At 37.4% G+C, this 18719-nt stretch overlaps 2 protein-coding genes across 3 annotated transcripts in view; one reads left to right on the forward strand and one right to left on the reverse strand.

The window, feature by feature from the left end:
* The window catches only part of APPL1 (adaptor protein, phosphotyrosine interacting with PH domain and leucine zipper 1), a 24089-nt gene continuing 5370 nt past the window's right edge, over positions 1 to 18719 (reverse strand). Inside the window, exons 5-22 of one of the 2 annotated variants that reach the window (XM_040076211.1) lie at positions 18016 to 18103; positions 16598 to 16639; positions 15755 to 15813; positions 15150 to 15296; positions 13664 to 13746; positions 13405 to 13563; positions 12473 to 12661; positions 11955 to 11997; positions 11265 to 11321; positions 10634 to 10725; positions 9888 to 10070; positions 7421 to 7470; positions 6871 to 7045; positions 6731 to 6767; positions 5588 to 5734; positions 5325 to 5375; positions 4897 to 4986; positions 1 to 4719 (exon numbers count right to left, since the gene is read on the reverse strand). In XM_040076211.1, coding sequence (XP_039932145.1) covers positions 4570 to 4719; positions 4897 to 4986; positions 5325 to 5375; positions 5588 to 5734; positions 6731 to 6767; positions 6871 to 7045; positions 7421 to 7470; positions 9888 to 10070; positions 10634 to 10725; positions 11265 to 11321; positions 11955 to 11997; positions 12473 to 12661; positions 13405 to 13563; positions 13664 to 13746; positions 15150 to 15296; positions 15755 to 15813; positions 16598 to 16639; positions 18016 to 18103 — 1842 coding nt within the window. In that variant the 3' untranslated portion in view covers positions 1 to 4569. Of the gene's footprint in view, positions 4720 to 4896; positions 4987 to 5324; positions 5376 to 5587; positions 5735 to 6730; positions 6768 to 6870; positions 7046 to 7420; positions 7471 to 9887; positions 10071 to 10633; positions 10726 to 11264; positions 11322 to 11954; positions 11998 to 12472; positions 12662 to 13404; positions 13564 to 13663; positions 13747 to 15149; positions 15297 to 15754; positions 15814 to 16597; positions 16640 to 17866; positions 17922 to 18015; positions 18104 to 18719 lie in introns of those variants that run through there. The other variant, XM_040076212.1, reaches the window with a different exon arrangement.
* Positions 10345 to 18719, forward strand: part of HESX1 (HESX homeobox 1) — a 20770-nt gene continuing 12395 nt past the window's right edge. The window contains exons 1-2 of the mRNA XM_040076219.2: positions 10345 to 10477; positions 12869 to 12963. The gene's annotated coding sequence lies outside the window, so the exon portion shown is untranslated. The remainder of the gene's footprint in view (positions 10478 to 12868; positions 12964 to 18719) is intronic.

Consider the following 18719-nt stretch of genomic DNA (forward strand, 5'->3'; position numbering starts at 1 on the left):
TACGGTTAAGCTTTTATTTAAAATATAAAATGCTGACTTGGAGCCCTGGCACAATAGGGTTACTATCCATGTTTCCAAGACTAAGACACAACAATCAGAGCTGACATAAATAAGCTGCTGGTTGTTCTTAATACAGCTATTCAGGGAAAGTGTGCAAGTCAGTCTCAAACACTGCAAAAATCACTTACACTTCACCAGAACAGGACCAATCCAGAACACCATCGTAAGAATTTGACCACTCCACTCTATTATAAAAATGACCAGAAAGATTGTACAAAATCTGTAGCTTGCAATATAGACTTCATTAGGAATACAAGTGCATTCACAAAGATACACTGACTTACTCTTGTCATGACAACTCAGATACCACTTTGGCAGGGAAAAAAGTCAACTTAGTGCTAAATTAAAATAAAAAGCCTTGGGGGCTAATTAACTCACAAGAATTTTTGTAATATAGAGAAAAAGAAAGAATATAAAGTATCAGCTTTTGCTGTTACACTAGATAATATCTCTACTAAATTCACGAAGCGGTGGCAGTTTCCTTTCTATAGATGAACTATTTCCTAAATAATAGGAGACTATATATTGTAGCATAGTTTTCACCATTGGCTTGTCCCAATGCTGTGCAACTAATTAATCAGAACTTACCTTAAGCATAGACAGAATTTACCTTAAACAGACAAATTTATTTCCTTATATCCACGTACATAAATTACAGCTTCATAAATAGCTTCAGCTGTTTCACAATTTTCAACTCTGGGTTTACATCCATATACAGAGGAAATCTGACAGAGCTTCTTAACTCTCAGATATTACTTTACTGTAAGACAATAAATTGTCTTGATACGATTTCAAACTCAAACAGATTAAGGAAGTAAGACTGTGACATGCAGCTGACTTTTCACTACATGACCTGGACCTTGTCCTCTGGTTCAGACTTGGCCAAATCTAGCAGTGGCCACAGAAAAGTTCCAGCTATCATCTGTAATGGAATAAAATGCATACCCATAAGCACACCTGCTATATTTGTATATTCATGCCATTACATACATTAAGAAATGTATGTAGCTTGAAACAGCTGACAGCAAGACTGCCTTGGTCTGCAGTGTGTAAATCTACACAGTGTAACAAGCTTCATATCCTCTTACTTAAGGGATAAAATTCGGCAGTAAGTATGAGGCTGCAATTAGCAACATAACAGGTTAGTCCTGAACAACACTGCCAATTCAGTACCTACATGAAGTCACTTCAAAATGGTGGACTTGAGTAATAGTAGATGCACAAGAAGCAAACTACAGCTTCAGCTGAAAGATCAGTGCTTGAAAGATCAGTTTGTGAATAAAAGGCAATAGGAAATAATAAACAGGTTAGTTTATTTAATCTCCTGTAAACCAGGAAAGGAAACCATCTATAGTTTAGTTACAATAATAAAATACTCTGGTGGTGAAATCCTGCCACAGCAGTTCCCAGCACACCCTGAGGTATTCCCACTGAAAGTTATATACTCTCAAGGAAAATGCCAAGCATCATTCTGATTTTTTTTTTTTCAACAAAGATGTTTTCTAATGAAGTAGTTCTAAACCTTAGAGGAAAAATGGTACCAAAGCTTTTCCTTTTGGGAAGAAGGGCATGGATAAAACCTCAGCACCTGTTTTTGCCTTGAGATAGTTTTAATTACAACCTGTGTGTTCCTCCCTAGGCCAAGCTCAGTAATTCTCACCCTCCTGCTAACTCAATCACCATTCCTGTCTGACTTCCCCAGCTCTGCTGACATGCCCTTTGCTCTTGCAACTTTTACCTTTATCCCAGATGCTTTTCTATCTTCTTACTCATTTTACACCAGTGAAACTCCCCTAAATACGCAAACAAACAATCCCTACATTTCATTTATGCATATCAATCTTTTAGTGGTTAATATGAGAATCACCCAACATAAGTGAAATATACTTCACTCCTACTCTGTTTTAGAAAGCTTCATTTAATGGCATAGATGGAACGCATGAAAAGCAAATGGAATAATTCTCATATTTACTGCTCAATCCAGAAAGTCCCATTTGACAGTAAATTCACCTGCCAACTTTATTAGCCTTTCTTCCTCATCTTTGCAGATTTATATCTATACGAGTAATGGTTGTTTTTCAGAAAAATACAGTAATTCCATTTCCTGACGTTTCTTCAAAGAGGCTAACGCAAACCAGGCTGCACATCAGAAATGCTTTTTCATGATAGTGCTTGTCTATTGTTTGTCCTCCCTCTGGAGTGTGCAGTCAGTCCTTCTCTGAGAAGCCAAGGACTGGATTCTAGACACTGGAGATCACTGTTTTCATCGGCTCCCTGTGCTGCTTTCAAACTGCTTCATCCTCAGTAAATACTTGAGAAAGATACAAGTAAGACACAGTAACCTTGAGCTACCCTGTGATATTATTTGATAGAAAACAATCATCGGTAAATAAAAACAAGCAAACACAAACAAACAAATATGAATCGGAGTAATTTGCAGAGACAAGCTGCCTTGCCACTCTCTGTAAGCCTTGATTTAAGCACAAAAAGGGAAAAAAATTGATTTGGTGCCTCTCTGCACATTTTTTGTTGGCAAGAATAAAAACAGTCTCTTAAAAATGGAAGCTAAGAATGGAAGCCTGAATATGAAATAAAAATGCCACTGTCTGTTAAAAGAAGCCTCAGGTTGGTGTGGTCCATGTGGCACTGTGCCAGCCAAATTCAGCCACAGGGCAATACTGTGTGACCCAACTGGGCAACAGCAAAAGCAGATATTTCTACAAGTGACTGGCTACTCTGGGGATGAAAAATGCACTGGAACACCACCTGGTAACTTAACTCAGGAAGAGAACCTGGCGGCTTTCTGTTCCTCAGCCTCCCTTCCTCCTTCTTTGGTGGCTGCTCAAGCTGCCCAGAGCGTCACCAGCTGCAGCTGCCCCTGCGCAGGGCTGTGAGGGCGGGCACTGCTGCCCTGCTCTCCTGTCACATCACAGCAGCTGAGGCCACCACCTCCTGCACACAAAGTCACAGCTCCAGCACCAAGGGCAGGAGGAAGCTGCCACCTCTGGCCAATGCAGGGCACTCTCACGAGTGAGAAGAGCCCTCTGTGCACCCGCAGCCATCCAGCAGACACAACCTGAGATTCCTCATTTACTTTATCACCACTGAGCAATTCCAGCTAGGAAGGGCTAGGCTACCACCAGCTTCTGAGGAGATACTCTGAAAATTGCTTCCATTCCTGAACACCAGAAATGCCCTGCAATGAACTGTAAATTACTCTTAACTGTTATATTATAACTTGGAATATAAGTATATTCTTTTCTCTCTACATATCCTGTTATTTGCCACTATTAGAGAGCTATCTTCTATTCCTCTGGATTTTAATATTTATAGTAATTAGTGCAAAAATAAATATTTCTCTTCAAACAAGATTTCTCTTCTGGATCAAAAGGTGAACGCACATCTAATACTATACAAAATAAATATTACACAGGGTATGGAATATGGAGCGCAGATTACAAGCTGTAAACAGACACCACTTTGAAAAATGCTTTCCAGAACTGACTCTAGGATGTAGGATTAGTGTCATCTCTTAATTCAGAACCGGTAAATTCTGTTCACAAAATCACAAAAGGACTAAAGAGCTTCAACTCATTTCCAGTAGACGTAGTATGCTAACAGCAAGGCATTTACATATGCAGAAGATTCTTCATATGATGGAATTCAAGATGTTCCTGCAACTCTTAAGTATGTTTTATAAAAATGAACTCAAAGGTTTACAGCTTTCTATTCCAAGTACTGGGGAAAAACCAAGAACATGGCACTTGTGCTACAAGGCTATATACATTACTCTTAAAATTTGATGAGGAATGCCTTTCCTCATGCAGCAAAGTTGAACTGCATCCCATCAGCTCTTACCTAGGTCTGACAGTATCTTTTTCTCCTGTTGAAAGAAGTTTTTTGGCATTGTATTCACCAAAAAAAAAAAAAAAAATCAAGACAGTATCATACCATGCAAAATGAAACAAAAAAGATCCTTCTGCTTAGAACTACTGCACATCTCACTGTTGTTAACAGGGATCCTTCTTTCTAAATCTAAGAACATGTATGTGCAACAAACTGGGTAAAGCTTAGCACTGTCTTATTTGGACATCCACTTTTGTTTCCAGCAAGTTGTTCTCCATACTGCAGTATAAAGGACAAATTTCAATGTTACTGCTGAAGGCCAATGAGTTTTCTGTTTTGCTTCCAAAGCAGTCAAGTGCAGAGGTAAGTGGGGAAAACCCCCCCATTTTTTCCCATACTGCAGAGAAGCCTTGAGAAAACATGTCTGTAATAACCATGGCAGCATCACTCTGCTTCATCTGGCATACAAGAGAAATTACACTGACAGGAAATGGAAATCACTTAACTGGGAAAGAAAAAAATCAAGGCATAATAGGGTTTATACATTGTGAAGTCTTTTTTATAAAAACACGACAGACCTTCCACCTATACTGCACCTCTTGTAGAACTTGTGCCATTTCACCAGATATATTCATGACTCCAATTTTAATGAAGCAGACACCCTTAGGCTTCAGATTCTCTCTTCTTCTTCCCATCTTCTCCTAAATCACTGTCTTCTGACTGGCTGCTGCTAACAACTACAAACTGTCCTTCCGTGCTGCTCTGGTTGGATCTGCTGGAAGCTGCTATCAACCGGCTCTGCTCCTCCAAGTCCTAAGTTGGGAAATCAGAAAAAGAGAATTATCCTTAAAACCATCTGCAGTGGACACTGGATACCATTATTACGATTTTTAAATGATCTGTCAATACTATCAGCGGACAGCTTTGGACAAAACTGCAAAAGAAAGTAAGTAGAAAAAAAACTAATATTAAGAAATAACACACAGGTACCTTCTCAATTTGCTTTTGTTTATTCAGTTCTTTTTGCTGTTTCTCTTTGACTCTATCTATTTCTTTCTGCTTTTCTGAGGCTTTTCGATCCTAAAGGGTAAAAATGTAAATAAAGTCAGTAACAACAGCCTGAGATGTTTGAGACACTACTGATTGATATGAGCTTGCTCAAGACTGTGACATCACTGCTTTGATTATTCTGCTTTTAAAGGACCGGTATGGTTGTTAAAAGTACCAAAATTAATCCTATATTGAATATTGTTCTACGGTCTTTTCATTTGAATTTAAATTCTAGGAAAAAAACCCTTAAAATACACAACAGTATTGCTGCATCTAGAAGCATCTTGCAGAATACAATCTATTACACATATTAAATGTACCCCCTTCCTTCCATTCCCAAGCATCCTTTGCCCCAAAAAGGTTCTTACCAGTTCTGCATGAAAAGCTATCTGTTTGGCCAGTCCAACAGAGTCACAAATCTAAACACAAAACAGGTAGGAAACAATTAAAAATGTCTTTAAATTTAAGCCAGCATCCCAAATTAGATACACCACCACATTAAAGCATTTGCAGGCACTTAAAATGACAGGTTTAACTTTTTCAGTACATAAGTGCCTCAGACAGCTTGAATGGATCTAGCATCTTGGAATCCATATTCACAACTGATACAAGTCACAACCATCACCAATACCTTTTCCCCTTCATTATTTGATTCAAATATGTAGCAGATGGAGGTCTGGCGGCTCTCCACTCTCCCTCCTGAGGTTCTAAGCACAAATCCAAACAAGCGCTTATTCTCCTGGTGTGTAGCGTACAGCACTACATTGGGCAAAGGAAACTGCCAAAAGGATCACATACACACAGGTTAAAACTGATTTCAGATACTTCCTACACGAGCTTTCAGTACGCTGCACATTAATTAATGCACAACCACGGCACGAGAAGTTACCCAACCAGCTGTAATTATGAAACACGAACAGATCAGACAGCATGGACAAAATTATTCCAATGACAAGCAAATGTAAGAAAAAGGGACATTTGCAGTGTGATTCAGTCATCTTCCTAAAAGTGGATACACTCCTGTTTTGTTTTAATCATTCATTATAGTTACATTTGTGATTAAGCTTTGAATATTTAGTTCCATGTAAAGGCACTACTTCTCAAAAACCTTTGCTGATAATAGCTCAGCTCTCCTGAGCAATTTATATAAGCAAGGGAAAAAAAAAAAAAAAAAAAATCAACCCAACCCATACAAATCAGATATGTTTTTAAAAACACAAACACAAAAAAACAAATGACAGACCATAATTAGGCATAAAAAGGGAATAGTTTTGAAATATGAAGAATAAAGACTGCTATTACTAAAGAATTAAGCTGGCCTTATTTGATACCCTAAGAAGAATTCCACTTACTCCTTTCAAGTGCATTTTTTATAAAGAAGTAGAAAAACAAGAAATCTAACCAGAAACCATTCAACCCTCAAGGCAATTATGCATAAAAAACAAAACCCCAAAACAAAACAGAGAAACCAAACAGCAAACAAACCCTCTTGGACTTCAGAACTAATGTGACTCCATCATTAATGTTCCCTCTTTACTATTTCACCCTCTCAGATAACAGGAGAAAAGCAGTATCAAAAGCCAATTTGACCTATTGAAATCACTCCCCTAAACCTGATTTCCAAGTGTTTCTAAATGTCTGCATTGGTCTCTTAATAGCACTGGAAATCTGGCTGGAAATCTCATGCTATTGGTGATTATCACCTAATAGTAATATTTTTAAAGTAAAATAATTACATTGCTGGATATTTATCTTAAAATGGAAAGTTACTTACTTGTAGTCTTGTAACTTGTGTCTGTGGATCAATTAACCTAAAAATTTGTTTTTAAAAACAAATCAGAAAGTAGATTTTACCAAAGTGAAAGAAGATCATTCTGTGAATAAACATCACTAGAAGTCAGGAAGCAAACTTACTTTAAACAGTCACAAGTGACTAACAAGTGTGATTCTGTCATCCTGAAAACGTTATGGATGGCGCGAGCTGCGAGGATTTGACGCATTGTTTCATAAACCACATCTGGGCTTTCATCAGACTTGACTTCCATAGAGCCAAGAAATCTCACAATAAATAACTGATGAAGAATTGAATCTAAGAAGAAAGAAAATTATTGAAAAAAACGAACTCCATTGTGGGTTTCCCATTCAAACCAAAGGTGGACTGCAGTCAGGAAAACTCCGAACTCTTCCTGACTTGGAAAGAGATTGTTCCTACTTAGCAATTAGAGGTGCAGTTACTACAAAGCACATCACACATCTTTTTATTTGCTTAATGAATACGAAAGAGGCAATGAATCATTTTTACAGAAGATTTTCAGACAGTAATTTAACTTATCAAATACCTTGCAATGTAATTAAGCATTTCAAAACTGGTGTTAAATTAGAAGAGAGAAGCTAGACTTGAAAAAAGAACTATAATTGTCAAAATTTCTTTTTATTTTGCATTGAAATGAAATTTTTGTTTTACCTTCTGTTTCAGGTTTCGAGCCTCCAGATTCACCAAATGGGTTTGTGCGTCTATTAAAAGATGAAAACATTAAAGCAGGAGTCAGATTACAGGAACCATTCATGGATACAGTGCAGTAGCCTCATGCTGCATCAAATACCAACATGTAGTGAGTTCACAGACTTGTAATCTGGAGCAATAATGAGTTGTGAATCAACAGGAAAAGCAATTTCATCAGGAGTGAGACATACGTGAGGATGCACATTATGTGGAAAATACCAGGTAGTATTGTCCTATTGCTGCCATAGAAAGTTTTGCTTTTTTTTTTTTTTTTTAAACATTTGAATTAAGCCCAAACCAAAACCTTGGTAATGTTTGAAAAGGTGTAGTTTTAGGGGATGAAATTTCACAGAACAGCTTCAGGAAGCACAGCCAAAATCCAGGCCCTTTCAGTACTCCATAGGAGCACCGACCTCTCATCACTGTCAAGGTGTTGAATTACTTACTCAAGAGAAGCCCCTGGGTTTGTTTCAAATGCAGCTTTCTCAAAACATCACTGGGGTTTTACTCCTAGAGGGTCAAGAGAAATGTGGCTGTTTCTGGCTCTCAGAGACAGAATTACTATCAGTTACAGAGAAAAGTGAAAATACTCTAGGCTTCCAAGTCTGCATTTTTCAAAAACAGTAAAGGAGTGAGCACAGGAAATAGGGACATTCTATTTAGAATTTGTAGAGGAAATTACCCCTTCTCTTTGGCTGACTGGTAGCTGAAAAGCTATTGGCAAGGATTCAATATAGCTCAAATTAGTTTTTTTGTGGGATTAATGTAAGTGTCACCTCAACAGTTAGTGTATTAAAAGCAAATTCCAGAACTATGAGAAAAAAAAATTGTTCAGTTACACATACTCACTGCCAGTTTATTTTATCAATTATCAGACATGTTCTAAAGAAGAGGTATCTGGTTTAAAGTAATAAAATTTTTGTAGATTGAAGCCAAGATGGTATCGCTACAATGCTTAGATAACATGGACTCAATCAAGAACCATCCCATTAAATGCTGACCTGTGTAATTACAGTGAAAGCAAATTCTTTCTACTAGCATCTTCTATTGCTCAGACTTTTTTTGTCATTTAATATTAAACGGGAACAGTAAATGCAACATCTCACAGGATCTCTCAAAAGGTAAAAATAAAATTTAAATACATGTCATCAGTATCAGAAACCAAGGAAAGTACTTATTTTTTAGTAACAAACATGTTGCCTATCTGTATAAACACGGCAGTTCTTTATTGAAGGCGACAATTAATTAAAAAAACTGAGCTCAACTCTTATCATTTATACTACGAAAAATATTATTTTCTGGACTAGAATTGTAACTGATGACATCACAGAATATTCTGAGTTGGAAGGGACCCGCAAGGATCACTGAGTGCAAGTCTCCAGTGGATGGCTCCATCCAGGGAGTGCAGCCACAGCCTGGGTGTTACTGGCACCCTGCTCTGACCACGTGAGCCAGACCAGGCTACCGCAGGAACTGAAAATGCAGCTGTCCTAAACTTTCCACTTCCTGCAATACAATTCAAGTATATTTTAAATCAGTGTATTCCGAAGGATCTAGCTGGCCACTTGCTTATCCTGCTATACCAAAAAACAATGTAAACAGTTGAAAAAAGGAAAAAAAAAAAAAAGTTGTGTATATGTAATTTCAACTCTTACATCTGTGAGATGCAATTCAAAATTCAAATGTTTTCCTAGAGGCAGGAGGACGTAACACATTTTTGTGACAAGAGTCACATAAATTAGTTTTCATCTCTTTGGCTGTTTTAGTAGTTGTTAAGAGCAGCTGGATCTGCAAGTACATTTTAATATCTGAATTCTATAGATATAGCTCTAGAAATGCAGTGATCATTTACAGGTCTTTGGTTTTTAGTACATCTCCCACTCAAATATAACAAGCAGGAGAAAATGTTTTTATGTTTTGGATGAACTCTTAGATGGTTTTAACTTGTCTGTATGTGAAATTACTCTAGAAGCCTAGACCATTTTCACTCACCTTTTATCTTAAGAAGAGTGTCATCGTATGCCATCATCACCTGGAGGCAGGGCTACCAAATTTCTCTTGAGTTTCCAAGAGGAAATAACCCAAGCTGCTGGGTGAGCAAGCAATAGGAAAGGAAAATACTTCATGAAACCAAAAGTTTAAAATAAATCAAAAAATAAAAGCATAGGCTGTTAAAGCAAGAAAAGCTGCTGCAAAATAGAAAACTACACCTTGACTCTAGTGATGTAATTAAGCCTTTTTTTTACAATTCCATTTAACAGCTTAACAAATCGTTTTGCTTCGCTGGCCACTGCAAAATGTGTAACATCAGTCATGGAAAAGGCAATGTGTGTGCTGGAGCTGCATCTTAAATCTGGATTTCTTGTTTGTCTTTGAATTAGTAACATTAACTTCAGGGATTTTTTTTCCTTCTCTCTGCTTTTCCTACCTGCCTGATTGCCCTGATGCTTTTGCTTGGCCGGGCAGATCTTCACTGACTGGAGATATGATGTCAAATTGGATCGGAGTGTCAGGGGCAACAAGGGAATCCAAAGCAAGTGCTGAGAGCGCTGCGGAGTCCGATCCCAGGGACCCCGTGCTGCTGGTGCGAGCTGCAGGAGGACGAGATTGCCTACAACAAAAAGGCAAAGGTAGGGTATGTGAGTCCAGGTTGGTTGATAATAAATCAAACCATTTGGGACACCAGTACAATAGTCCAGAACTTAGATGAAAAATAAAACAAAAACTAAAAACCTGAAGATTGGGGTATAGCAAACAAATCTATGTACCTAGTCAAATTTAAGTTAAAGTTGCTACTTCCATTAATAATTGCATCAGATTTTTTTAACATTAATATAAAATCACATATTAAGTATAATACAATCTGAGGTCTGCTTCCAGGAGTTGGACACGTGAAGAAAAATCTCATCATACAATCACACAACAGAACAGATATGATGGAACCAACCAAAGTGTCCACCAGCTGGCACTGGGATTACTTCTAACAATGGATGCACAACAGGGCTTCAGCAGTGAAAGGTGTGTTCAGGAAATTTTCTTCTGGCCTATCAAAGATTTAGTTCTGCTCACAGAAAGCTCTGTAGTTTTGTTAGGCTTTTTGTTTCCCCCTGGACCTTGATTCAGGATTCTGTTTTGGTACGTGCACCTGGAATGCCCTCCGGGTTCTTCACTTACACTGCTGGCCTCATGCTCTCGTGCCTCTGCTGAAAACAAGGAGAAGGAGTGACAGCCTCCAGAGCTGACTGGTTCACACGGGCAGCAATTTCCTGCAGCACAGACAGGAGAAAAGAACTGAAAACCGTTTTTTCCTCAAACTCTCAGATTTTATTTATATGCAACTGGGAGAAATTATAAACTTGACCCTTCGTGAAAATCTTGCGTTCTTAAATTTTCGCCAACACACCTGCAAGCATCTTCTTCTAACACATATCCTGATGTTAACTTTCTCAATTTAAATGAACACATTGGCCTTACAATACTGCCAATGTTAATAAATAGAGAAACAAAGATAGCTGCTAGAGATAAGAGCAATAGAGAAAAGTTCTAATGATAGGTCTGGCAAAATAAGCGAATGTAGCCAGGCAAACAAAAAGAAAAATCTCATTTGAGAAATGTAGCCCTCAACTGTGAACTAAAACCCATGAAGACACACTTCATATATAGATACGTATAAAAAAGTTTTTATTGGGCCAATTCCCCAAATTTAGTAAGCAAAAATTGTTATGTAAGTTTATATCAATATGAATTTAGTCTATAAATATAAATGTTTTAATATTACTGATAACTGTAAATTTTAGTAAGTTACCTCAGGGTTTTCACTTAGATATATCTGCTTAGATATGTTGTTGATGGTGCATATCCACTGAAAAAGAGGAACAAAAAAGAAAACAAATTAATTAGTCATATTTTCTAAACAAACTTGATTGAATACTAGAGTTGCTAGTTTCAGCACTTTTTCTACTTTCTTTGTCAATTCAGGGAACCAAATTTTCTGCACACCCAGCTTGTCATTAAATTCACTGCTGCCTGCATACTGCACTTTGCACTTTCAGATTTTACTCACAACAATTTTTTTAATCATACTAAAACTAAACTAAAGAAAGTTTAACTCACAACTCTAAGGAATTAAAAAAAAAATCATCAGGGTTCTCTGTTCTTTATTCTGTGCTGCAAATGACATTGTTTCCTCAAGAGATTATAAAAATTCAATTTGGCTTTTGTGGAATTTGCTCATTTCTTGCATCTGCAAGCTAGAATCTGCTTTCTCTCTCTGCTCTGGAAAACCATTTGCTGCTGTTCCTCACTTTTCAACTTTTATCTGAAGGAGGAAATTAACAAGAACACTAAGATAAACGAGGTGTTACTAACAAAGATAATTTATTAATAAGTAGAAACAGAAAAAAATATGCAGCATCCAGCTCTGGTTAGGGATGTATTCTTTCTGTGCAGCAGAAAACCAACCACTGGGCTCCATGCACACCTCCTATAAACTTACCTCTTCATAATCTTTTTTACTTTCTGCCTGTAAGATTGAAGACCTGAAAGAGGAGAATGAAAAACACCATTTTGTGCATTTAAAATGCCTCACAACTACAGTCAGCCAGGAAATTACATTTTCATATTTACACACTAATCAAGAAGTTATGATAGGCTGAAGATTGCATTTGTGCTGAGTGCAGTCAGCATTATATAATTAGGGTGGGGAGGGACCTATGCTTTCCTTTCAACAGGAAACAGAAAAGCAACACAATTCTAATGTAATGTGATACTTAAGTATTGACAAAATGCAGTAATGTGTGATTGTCAACCGATAATCTTATTCTGAAATACTACTCAGCTGCATCACAGAGTTTATAAACAAAAATCTATACGTTACCCAATTAAAAGGACAGCCCAGATTTTGCTTCGAAATATCCACAAAATATATCAAGCTAACTTCTGTCCAAAATCTTTCTTTTCCTAATTAGACAGTGCAGTATTTCTTACACAAAACAGCAATGTAAGACCACTCACTTTTTGCCATCAAAAGATGTTATCTGAAAACAGTACCGTCTGTCCTCACAGTCCACAGCCATCACGGAGCAATTGTCTATGTCCATGACAAGTCCCCCAGCCACATCACCTCTTGCCTGGCTCATCAGATTTCCACCTTGAGTGAAGTAAAACTGTCTCTCCCAACTGGAAGACACCAGTCCTGTCTTACTAAAAGATAAAAAAGAAGTCCTCAGTTAGCCTCCCTTTCTGCCCACTCTATAATATTACTTGCTGCAGTTGTGTTCTAATACAGAAATTCACGCCTTATTCAGTAAGTGTTTAACTGTTGTTGCAGAAGTAATCAACTTTTTTTTTTTGAGCTTGTTATATAAATTACAGTCAGAAAATTGAAATGTTACAATTTATTTTTAATAGCTCTGAAAACCAGCTGTTAGACTTCCTTAGAGGCACAGCTCCCTCCTGTGGATAACCAGCCACTGCTGCATGGAATCCAGAAGCTCCTTCCAAAGGTATTTTGATTAACAGAGTGTTTTGCCTTGTTTAGATCAAAATTATGATGTTTTGTTTAGTCACCTGAATCACAAAGCTTTAACAGACACTTCCAGAACAATCCTGATAGATGGAATCTTGTTACTTCTGAGTTAGGATGCAAAGAAATTACACTCTCAAACTTTTTTTGTAAAAACTGTGAAAATTCAGGCAAAATTAGACTAAAATCAGGATAATTATACTTTGTACATGAATGACATTATGTCAGTATAACAGTCTATTTAATACTAATTAGGTGAAGAAGTCCAAAGAAAGAAACAGAATAGTTCTTACATGACTTACTCAACTAAATTTATAAAATCAGCATAGCTAACACCTTAAAAAAAATAAAACCAGCTTCTTTAGCTTTCCTTTCCCAAAATTAAATACTCTGGAATTTTTAAATAACAAGTGACTCTTACTTTCTTGTATTGAGATAGCCAGCTTTCCGTGTTAGATTCCTATGAGCAGGAAATTTTACAGGATCAGGATCAGGCAAATACAGTGGATCACTGGCTACTTCCAAGTCCTCTATAGTTTGTTGCATGTTTTCTACTTCACAATCCATTTCCCTGCGAACACTAAGATAAAAATGTGTTATTAACAAAGATAATGTATTAATAGGTAGAAACAGAAGAAAGAATCTTGATAAAAGTTCAAAATTCGACAAAGCCAACTTACTTCTGTACGCTTGTGCCAATATTGGTCAAAAATTCTTCCAGTTGCTCAGTAAGATTTTCTGAACCCATTTTAAAAAAACTTATCTTTAAGGAAAAAAAAGGAGGAAAAGGGAGAATTTAGTCATTAATGAAACTAACAATTAACAGATGAAGTCACAGGAGGTTAAAGTTTCTCAGAGAAATGTGTTCTCATCCATCATTCCCACCAAAGCCCCTTACTAGAAGCAGAATGGGTGTTTGTGGCTGCAGGTGAAGGCTGCTGCTGGCACTGCAGTGGGATCTGTGTCACAAGGACATGAACAGAGCTGCCCAGAGGAAATACAGAAGCAACAGGAACTGCTCTGGAAAAACTCCCAATGTCTCTCTGTCATTTTTCAAGCCCACCATTCTGCTAACTGTTATGGGGGCGTTATTTGGGGCACACAGGAGAGAACAAACCCCTTGAGGATTTATCCAGGGCCATCCATGGGGAACTAACAATATCTATTTTAAGCACAGGGTAGTCCATAATGGGCCAGAAAATCTGCCACAGCTGAACTGAGGTTAGCCATGAGATATCTCAGAACAGGAAGCCCTGGGACATGGCACTGCCCTTCAGTTTCTTAGATTCAGCAAAAAGCTCCACCTAAGCAACAGGCTGCACTACTTTACTGCACAAAACAAACAGAGCTTGGCTCTTAAATACAAGCTGCAAAGTTTCAAAAGAAAGCCAGAGTTCTTGCCTTTGGAAAGCTTTCAGTGTGCTGAAGGTAATTTCTACTGAGGTCACTGTAGCAGTGCCAGATGCTGGAAAGCTTGACTTGCAAAAAACCCCAAAGCCCACGCTTAATGACATACTTCAAAAAATACAAATTAAGTCTGTCCAAATAACCTTACCATGGTTGTATTTTCTCTTCCACCCATCCTCAAATAAACCAATCACGAACTTAATATTAATATTAAGCAAAACCAAACCAGAATGGTTTTTTAGCATTCTGGCTCTTCCACAGCCTTGATTGAAAACAATAGTTATGTGGCTTTTGATGATTATCTCATTTCAGAACAGCTGCCATAGGAATGAATTTAACTGTCTCCATGTTACTTGCTGAGAAGGTTCACTTCTATGTGGACTTGCATGAAAGCTCTAATCAGCTCTTCCATTCAGTGGAATCAAATGCCCAGTAGTGAAAATCTAGGCATTACATCAAATCCAGCCAGCTGGGTTTGGGGGGGAAATTAACCATTATATTTGTCACTGAGACTTTGCTAAAAGACTTTCTGATGGCAGTGAGGGCATCTCATGAAGAGACTCCTGCAGTGAGTGGGCAATGACCATGGGTGCTAACTAATGGCATGGTCAGGGCAGCACTGTGGCAGCTCAGAGAGGTGGATGGAAGGGTCTTGTTCTCCTTTTCCTTCCCTGGACTGCAGAAGAGGGCTTGCAATGGATTTCAGTACATCAAACTTCATGAGGTACTTTTAGATCTTCTTTCAGAATCTGAAATTACCTGAGCTTGCATGTATCCTAGCAAGGGTTCCAGCAGAGAAATTTTCTTTTTGTACTGAAGAGTATTTAATGCACAGAAATAATGCATCATAGTCTGATGCTGTTTTTTCCTTGAAGTATATACATCTTCTGTAACTTCAGCCTTGATCTGAAGAGACACAGACAAGGGGAGGGAAAAAAAAGGAATGTTTGAGACTTGACATTGATCACATGCCTTCCTGACAGCTTTACAGCCAGCATGGAAAAACCCATTGTCCCTTTCTACCCTCTATCACCAGCTGCTGCATATTTTACTGTGCAATTCTGCTTCTCTAATTTAAACATGAGATATGTGAAAAACAAATACAGCATTCTTTTCTACCTAGAGAGTGTGGTAATTTCTTCACAAAACCAATCTGAATATGCTATCACAATATTATTCCTAAAGCGCTGTCACTGTTACAGGACAGGCATGTATTGGAGAAACCTGCTTTTCTGTCTAGACTGCTAAAGCATAAACTGTCAAATGTCAGAATCTGCCAAACACTGTGTTCCATCGTAAATACATGCAAGATGAAAATTACTTCTTCTCTAAAAATCTTAATATTGAGATTTTGCTTTACAAACCTTTTCATTTTCCTTCCTTTTTGACAACCGACTGTATCTGGTAATGGCAGCATCATGGTCTAGGCAATCAAGAGAGAATTTATGATCATTTTCATAAATTAATGACTTATGAAATAGAGCAGAACACCTTTTATATCAAAGTGTTACACAGACAGCTGAATGCAAAGTTCTGTCATATTAACACCTGAGGAATTGTTCTTGTCTGTTTATAATCACTGCAACAAATACTTGGCCTGAAAAAAATTCTAACCAGATGCAAATGTTGCCAAATTGTTAGAAAGTTCCCTAAACATCTACTATTTTTTAAAGAACAACTGTCCATTAAGTAGAGAAACTTTACATTATAAAAACCTGTATCTCATCTTTTTTGCTTCTAAAGCAATGAAACAATTTTCTCTGGGAGAAGTAGCATCTTATTTAAACAATAAGTTCTCTACATGGATTTATTAAAGGCAGCTAAAAAATAACTTCTGAAAACAGGGAATAGAACTATGAAATTCATTTTAGGAAGTTAATTTTTTTTATTGATCTGGTTTTTTTCACTTTAAGAAGAAAGCCAGCACCTTACTCTTTTTTAAATTTAGTGGCATAATCCTGTATTACTTAATAATCATACATACACTTAAGGTGTTGTAAAAAGCCCTTTCAATTTGCCTTGATGCTTCAGTACACAAAGCAGGGATTTACAAGTGAACCAGGGAGAGCTGAGTGCCTAAGTATCACTCAGAAAAATTACACCCTGATTAGTTACTTTTAACACGCACAGCTCGTTAAGCACAAATAATGATCTACAATAACACTGTTGTCTTGTAGTATTGATAAGATTAAGTACTTTACACTTACCATTGCTTGCAATTTGGAAAACTTCTTTTAGAGTTAGTATCTCTAAAAAAACAACAAAGCACAATTAAAATGAGTTATTAATGTAAAAGTCACGTACGACAGTTTCTCATGTAATGTTTCACTCCTGACCAGTTGAAGGTAAGATGTAACACCTACCACACTGAGCTGCCAGCATGGGCCCTACATGGCCAGGCAAGTCTGTCTGCTCCTACCTGGGGATCATTTCTGTGCCTACCAAAAAAAAACCAACTCGAAACACCCCCAACCCACTCAGGAACTGGAATCAGTACAATACCTTACACCTGTTCTGATCTTGGCTGTGGTTTGTGCCACATTACAATACAAACCAGCAGAGAGCCATGGTCAACTTTTATCATAAAACAAATACAAAAAAACCTGTCCAGGAAGTGCCTAATGAAGTCCACAAAGAAGCGTGGGTCATTTACAAACTATACCAGCTGGTGGCTAAATCTTCCAGTGGGAAAATTTAATTTGCAATTATTGCCTCAGGGATGCCTCTTCAGTGAGTACTAGCAGGAGATTTTTCAGGTCCTGAGAAGTAATATTAGCCTTGGGATAATCATCATCCTTTGCCCAAAAAAATAAAACAAACCATAATCTTTTCAATCCATAATTTTGCTGTGAACTATTGCCAAAGAAGTATTTCATGAAGAGTAAGAAGTCTTATGAAAGACTTGTAATTTTTATTTCCATTTAGACTTCAGATATTTATATCTTAGGTATACCCACTCTAGAGTGTTCACAATAGAGCTATTTAAGTTACTTGGGATTTAACTTGTAATTCCTGCTTGGAAGCCCATTTGCCACAGCAGCCTGTTCAGTCCACTACCTTGAGTAAAATCTATCATCATCACACACATTAGATGCTATTTGAAACCAGGCACAAGATACAATTATTACAAAAATAAGTGGCTGGAAGTACCTTATGTCTGCACATAAGAAGTCACCTGTACTACTCACAGGGTTGAATAACTACATTACTAAATCTTAATATAATAAGTACTACAACTTGGGCACGTTGCCTTTTGAGCTTAGTCCAGCATTTTATCAATGTCATGATCTGAGATACAAATCCTTCCTGAAAATGCAAATTAACTGAAAATTATTCTTTCCTAACATTTTTGAGCAGCTGCTAATAGTTCATCTTGAATAGAAGATAAGTGGTCCCCTAATATAAGTAGTATTTTTGTTGAAACAATAATAATGTTAAGTTCAACTGTAATATTCTCATGAATAGAAGTAACTTACTTTTCTTTTTAAATGGGAGATGCATACTTTTGAGAGCTGAAAAATAAGTGGCGTGTTCTATTTAGTGAAACAAGAGCTACGAAGATTAAATGCTATGTTTTTGTTGTTGCTGCTATTGATAAAAAACAGTATTTGGTCAAGTCCTCTACCTTTTAGATCCCTTTCTTTAAACTGGGTAATAGGAAACATCATTGCATCTGCAAGCTGAGTTGAAAGTACTGCATGGCAAGAGCTGAGCTGAAAAAGACAAAAGAAGAAAAAACTTAGGCAAGCAGTGCTGAGACCAAATCAAATCCCAATAGGTGGACATGAAAGATGTCATGTACAACTCAAAGACATCTTTGCATGTTCTTTTTTTTTTTTTCAGCTACTTTTTTCTAGGTTCCAGATCTCATCATCAGCTTTTTATAGGAAATCTTTAGAGTTGTTTTTGTCTGAACTTTTCTAGCGTACTGGATCATGCCCAAAACCAGCCTCATTCATCCTGACAAGTCACTTTACTTCTCCAGTTTCCCTCCAGCTATGTCACAGCCCACATTTCACAGCTCACAGGGGTAGGACAAAATATTATCCTCCTCCTAAGATGTTGTTTAAGTGAGGAGAGGGATCACAGCAAAAGTCCTGTGCTCAGTTGTGTGTCCTGTGAGTCAGTGTCTAAGAGAGACAGCAGCAGGGTCCTCTGTCAGTCAGGTATCTGAAATCAGGCAATGCAGACACCCTCATGTACATAGTTGTTAACTGCCATTGTCTAATGGTTTGGGCTCTATCTCTACTAGTTAAACTACATTTTTTCTCTTATCCTCATTTTGCTGAATTCGTTCTTTATCTTAAGGTTTCCTAACTTGAAATATAT

This window comes from Hirundo rustica, chromosome 12 (assembly GCF_015227805.2).
Source record: "Hirundo rustica isolate bHirRus1 chromosome 12, bHirRus1.pri.v3, whole genome shotgun sequence".
Classification (NCBI taxonomy): Eukaryota; Metazoa; Chordata; class Aves; order Passeriformes; family Hirundinidae; genus Hirundo; species Hirundo rustica.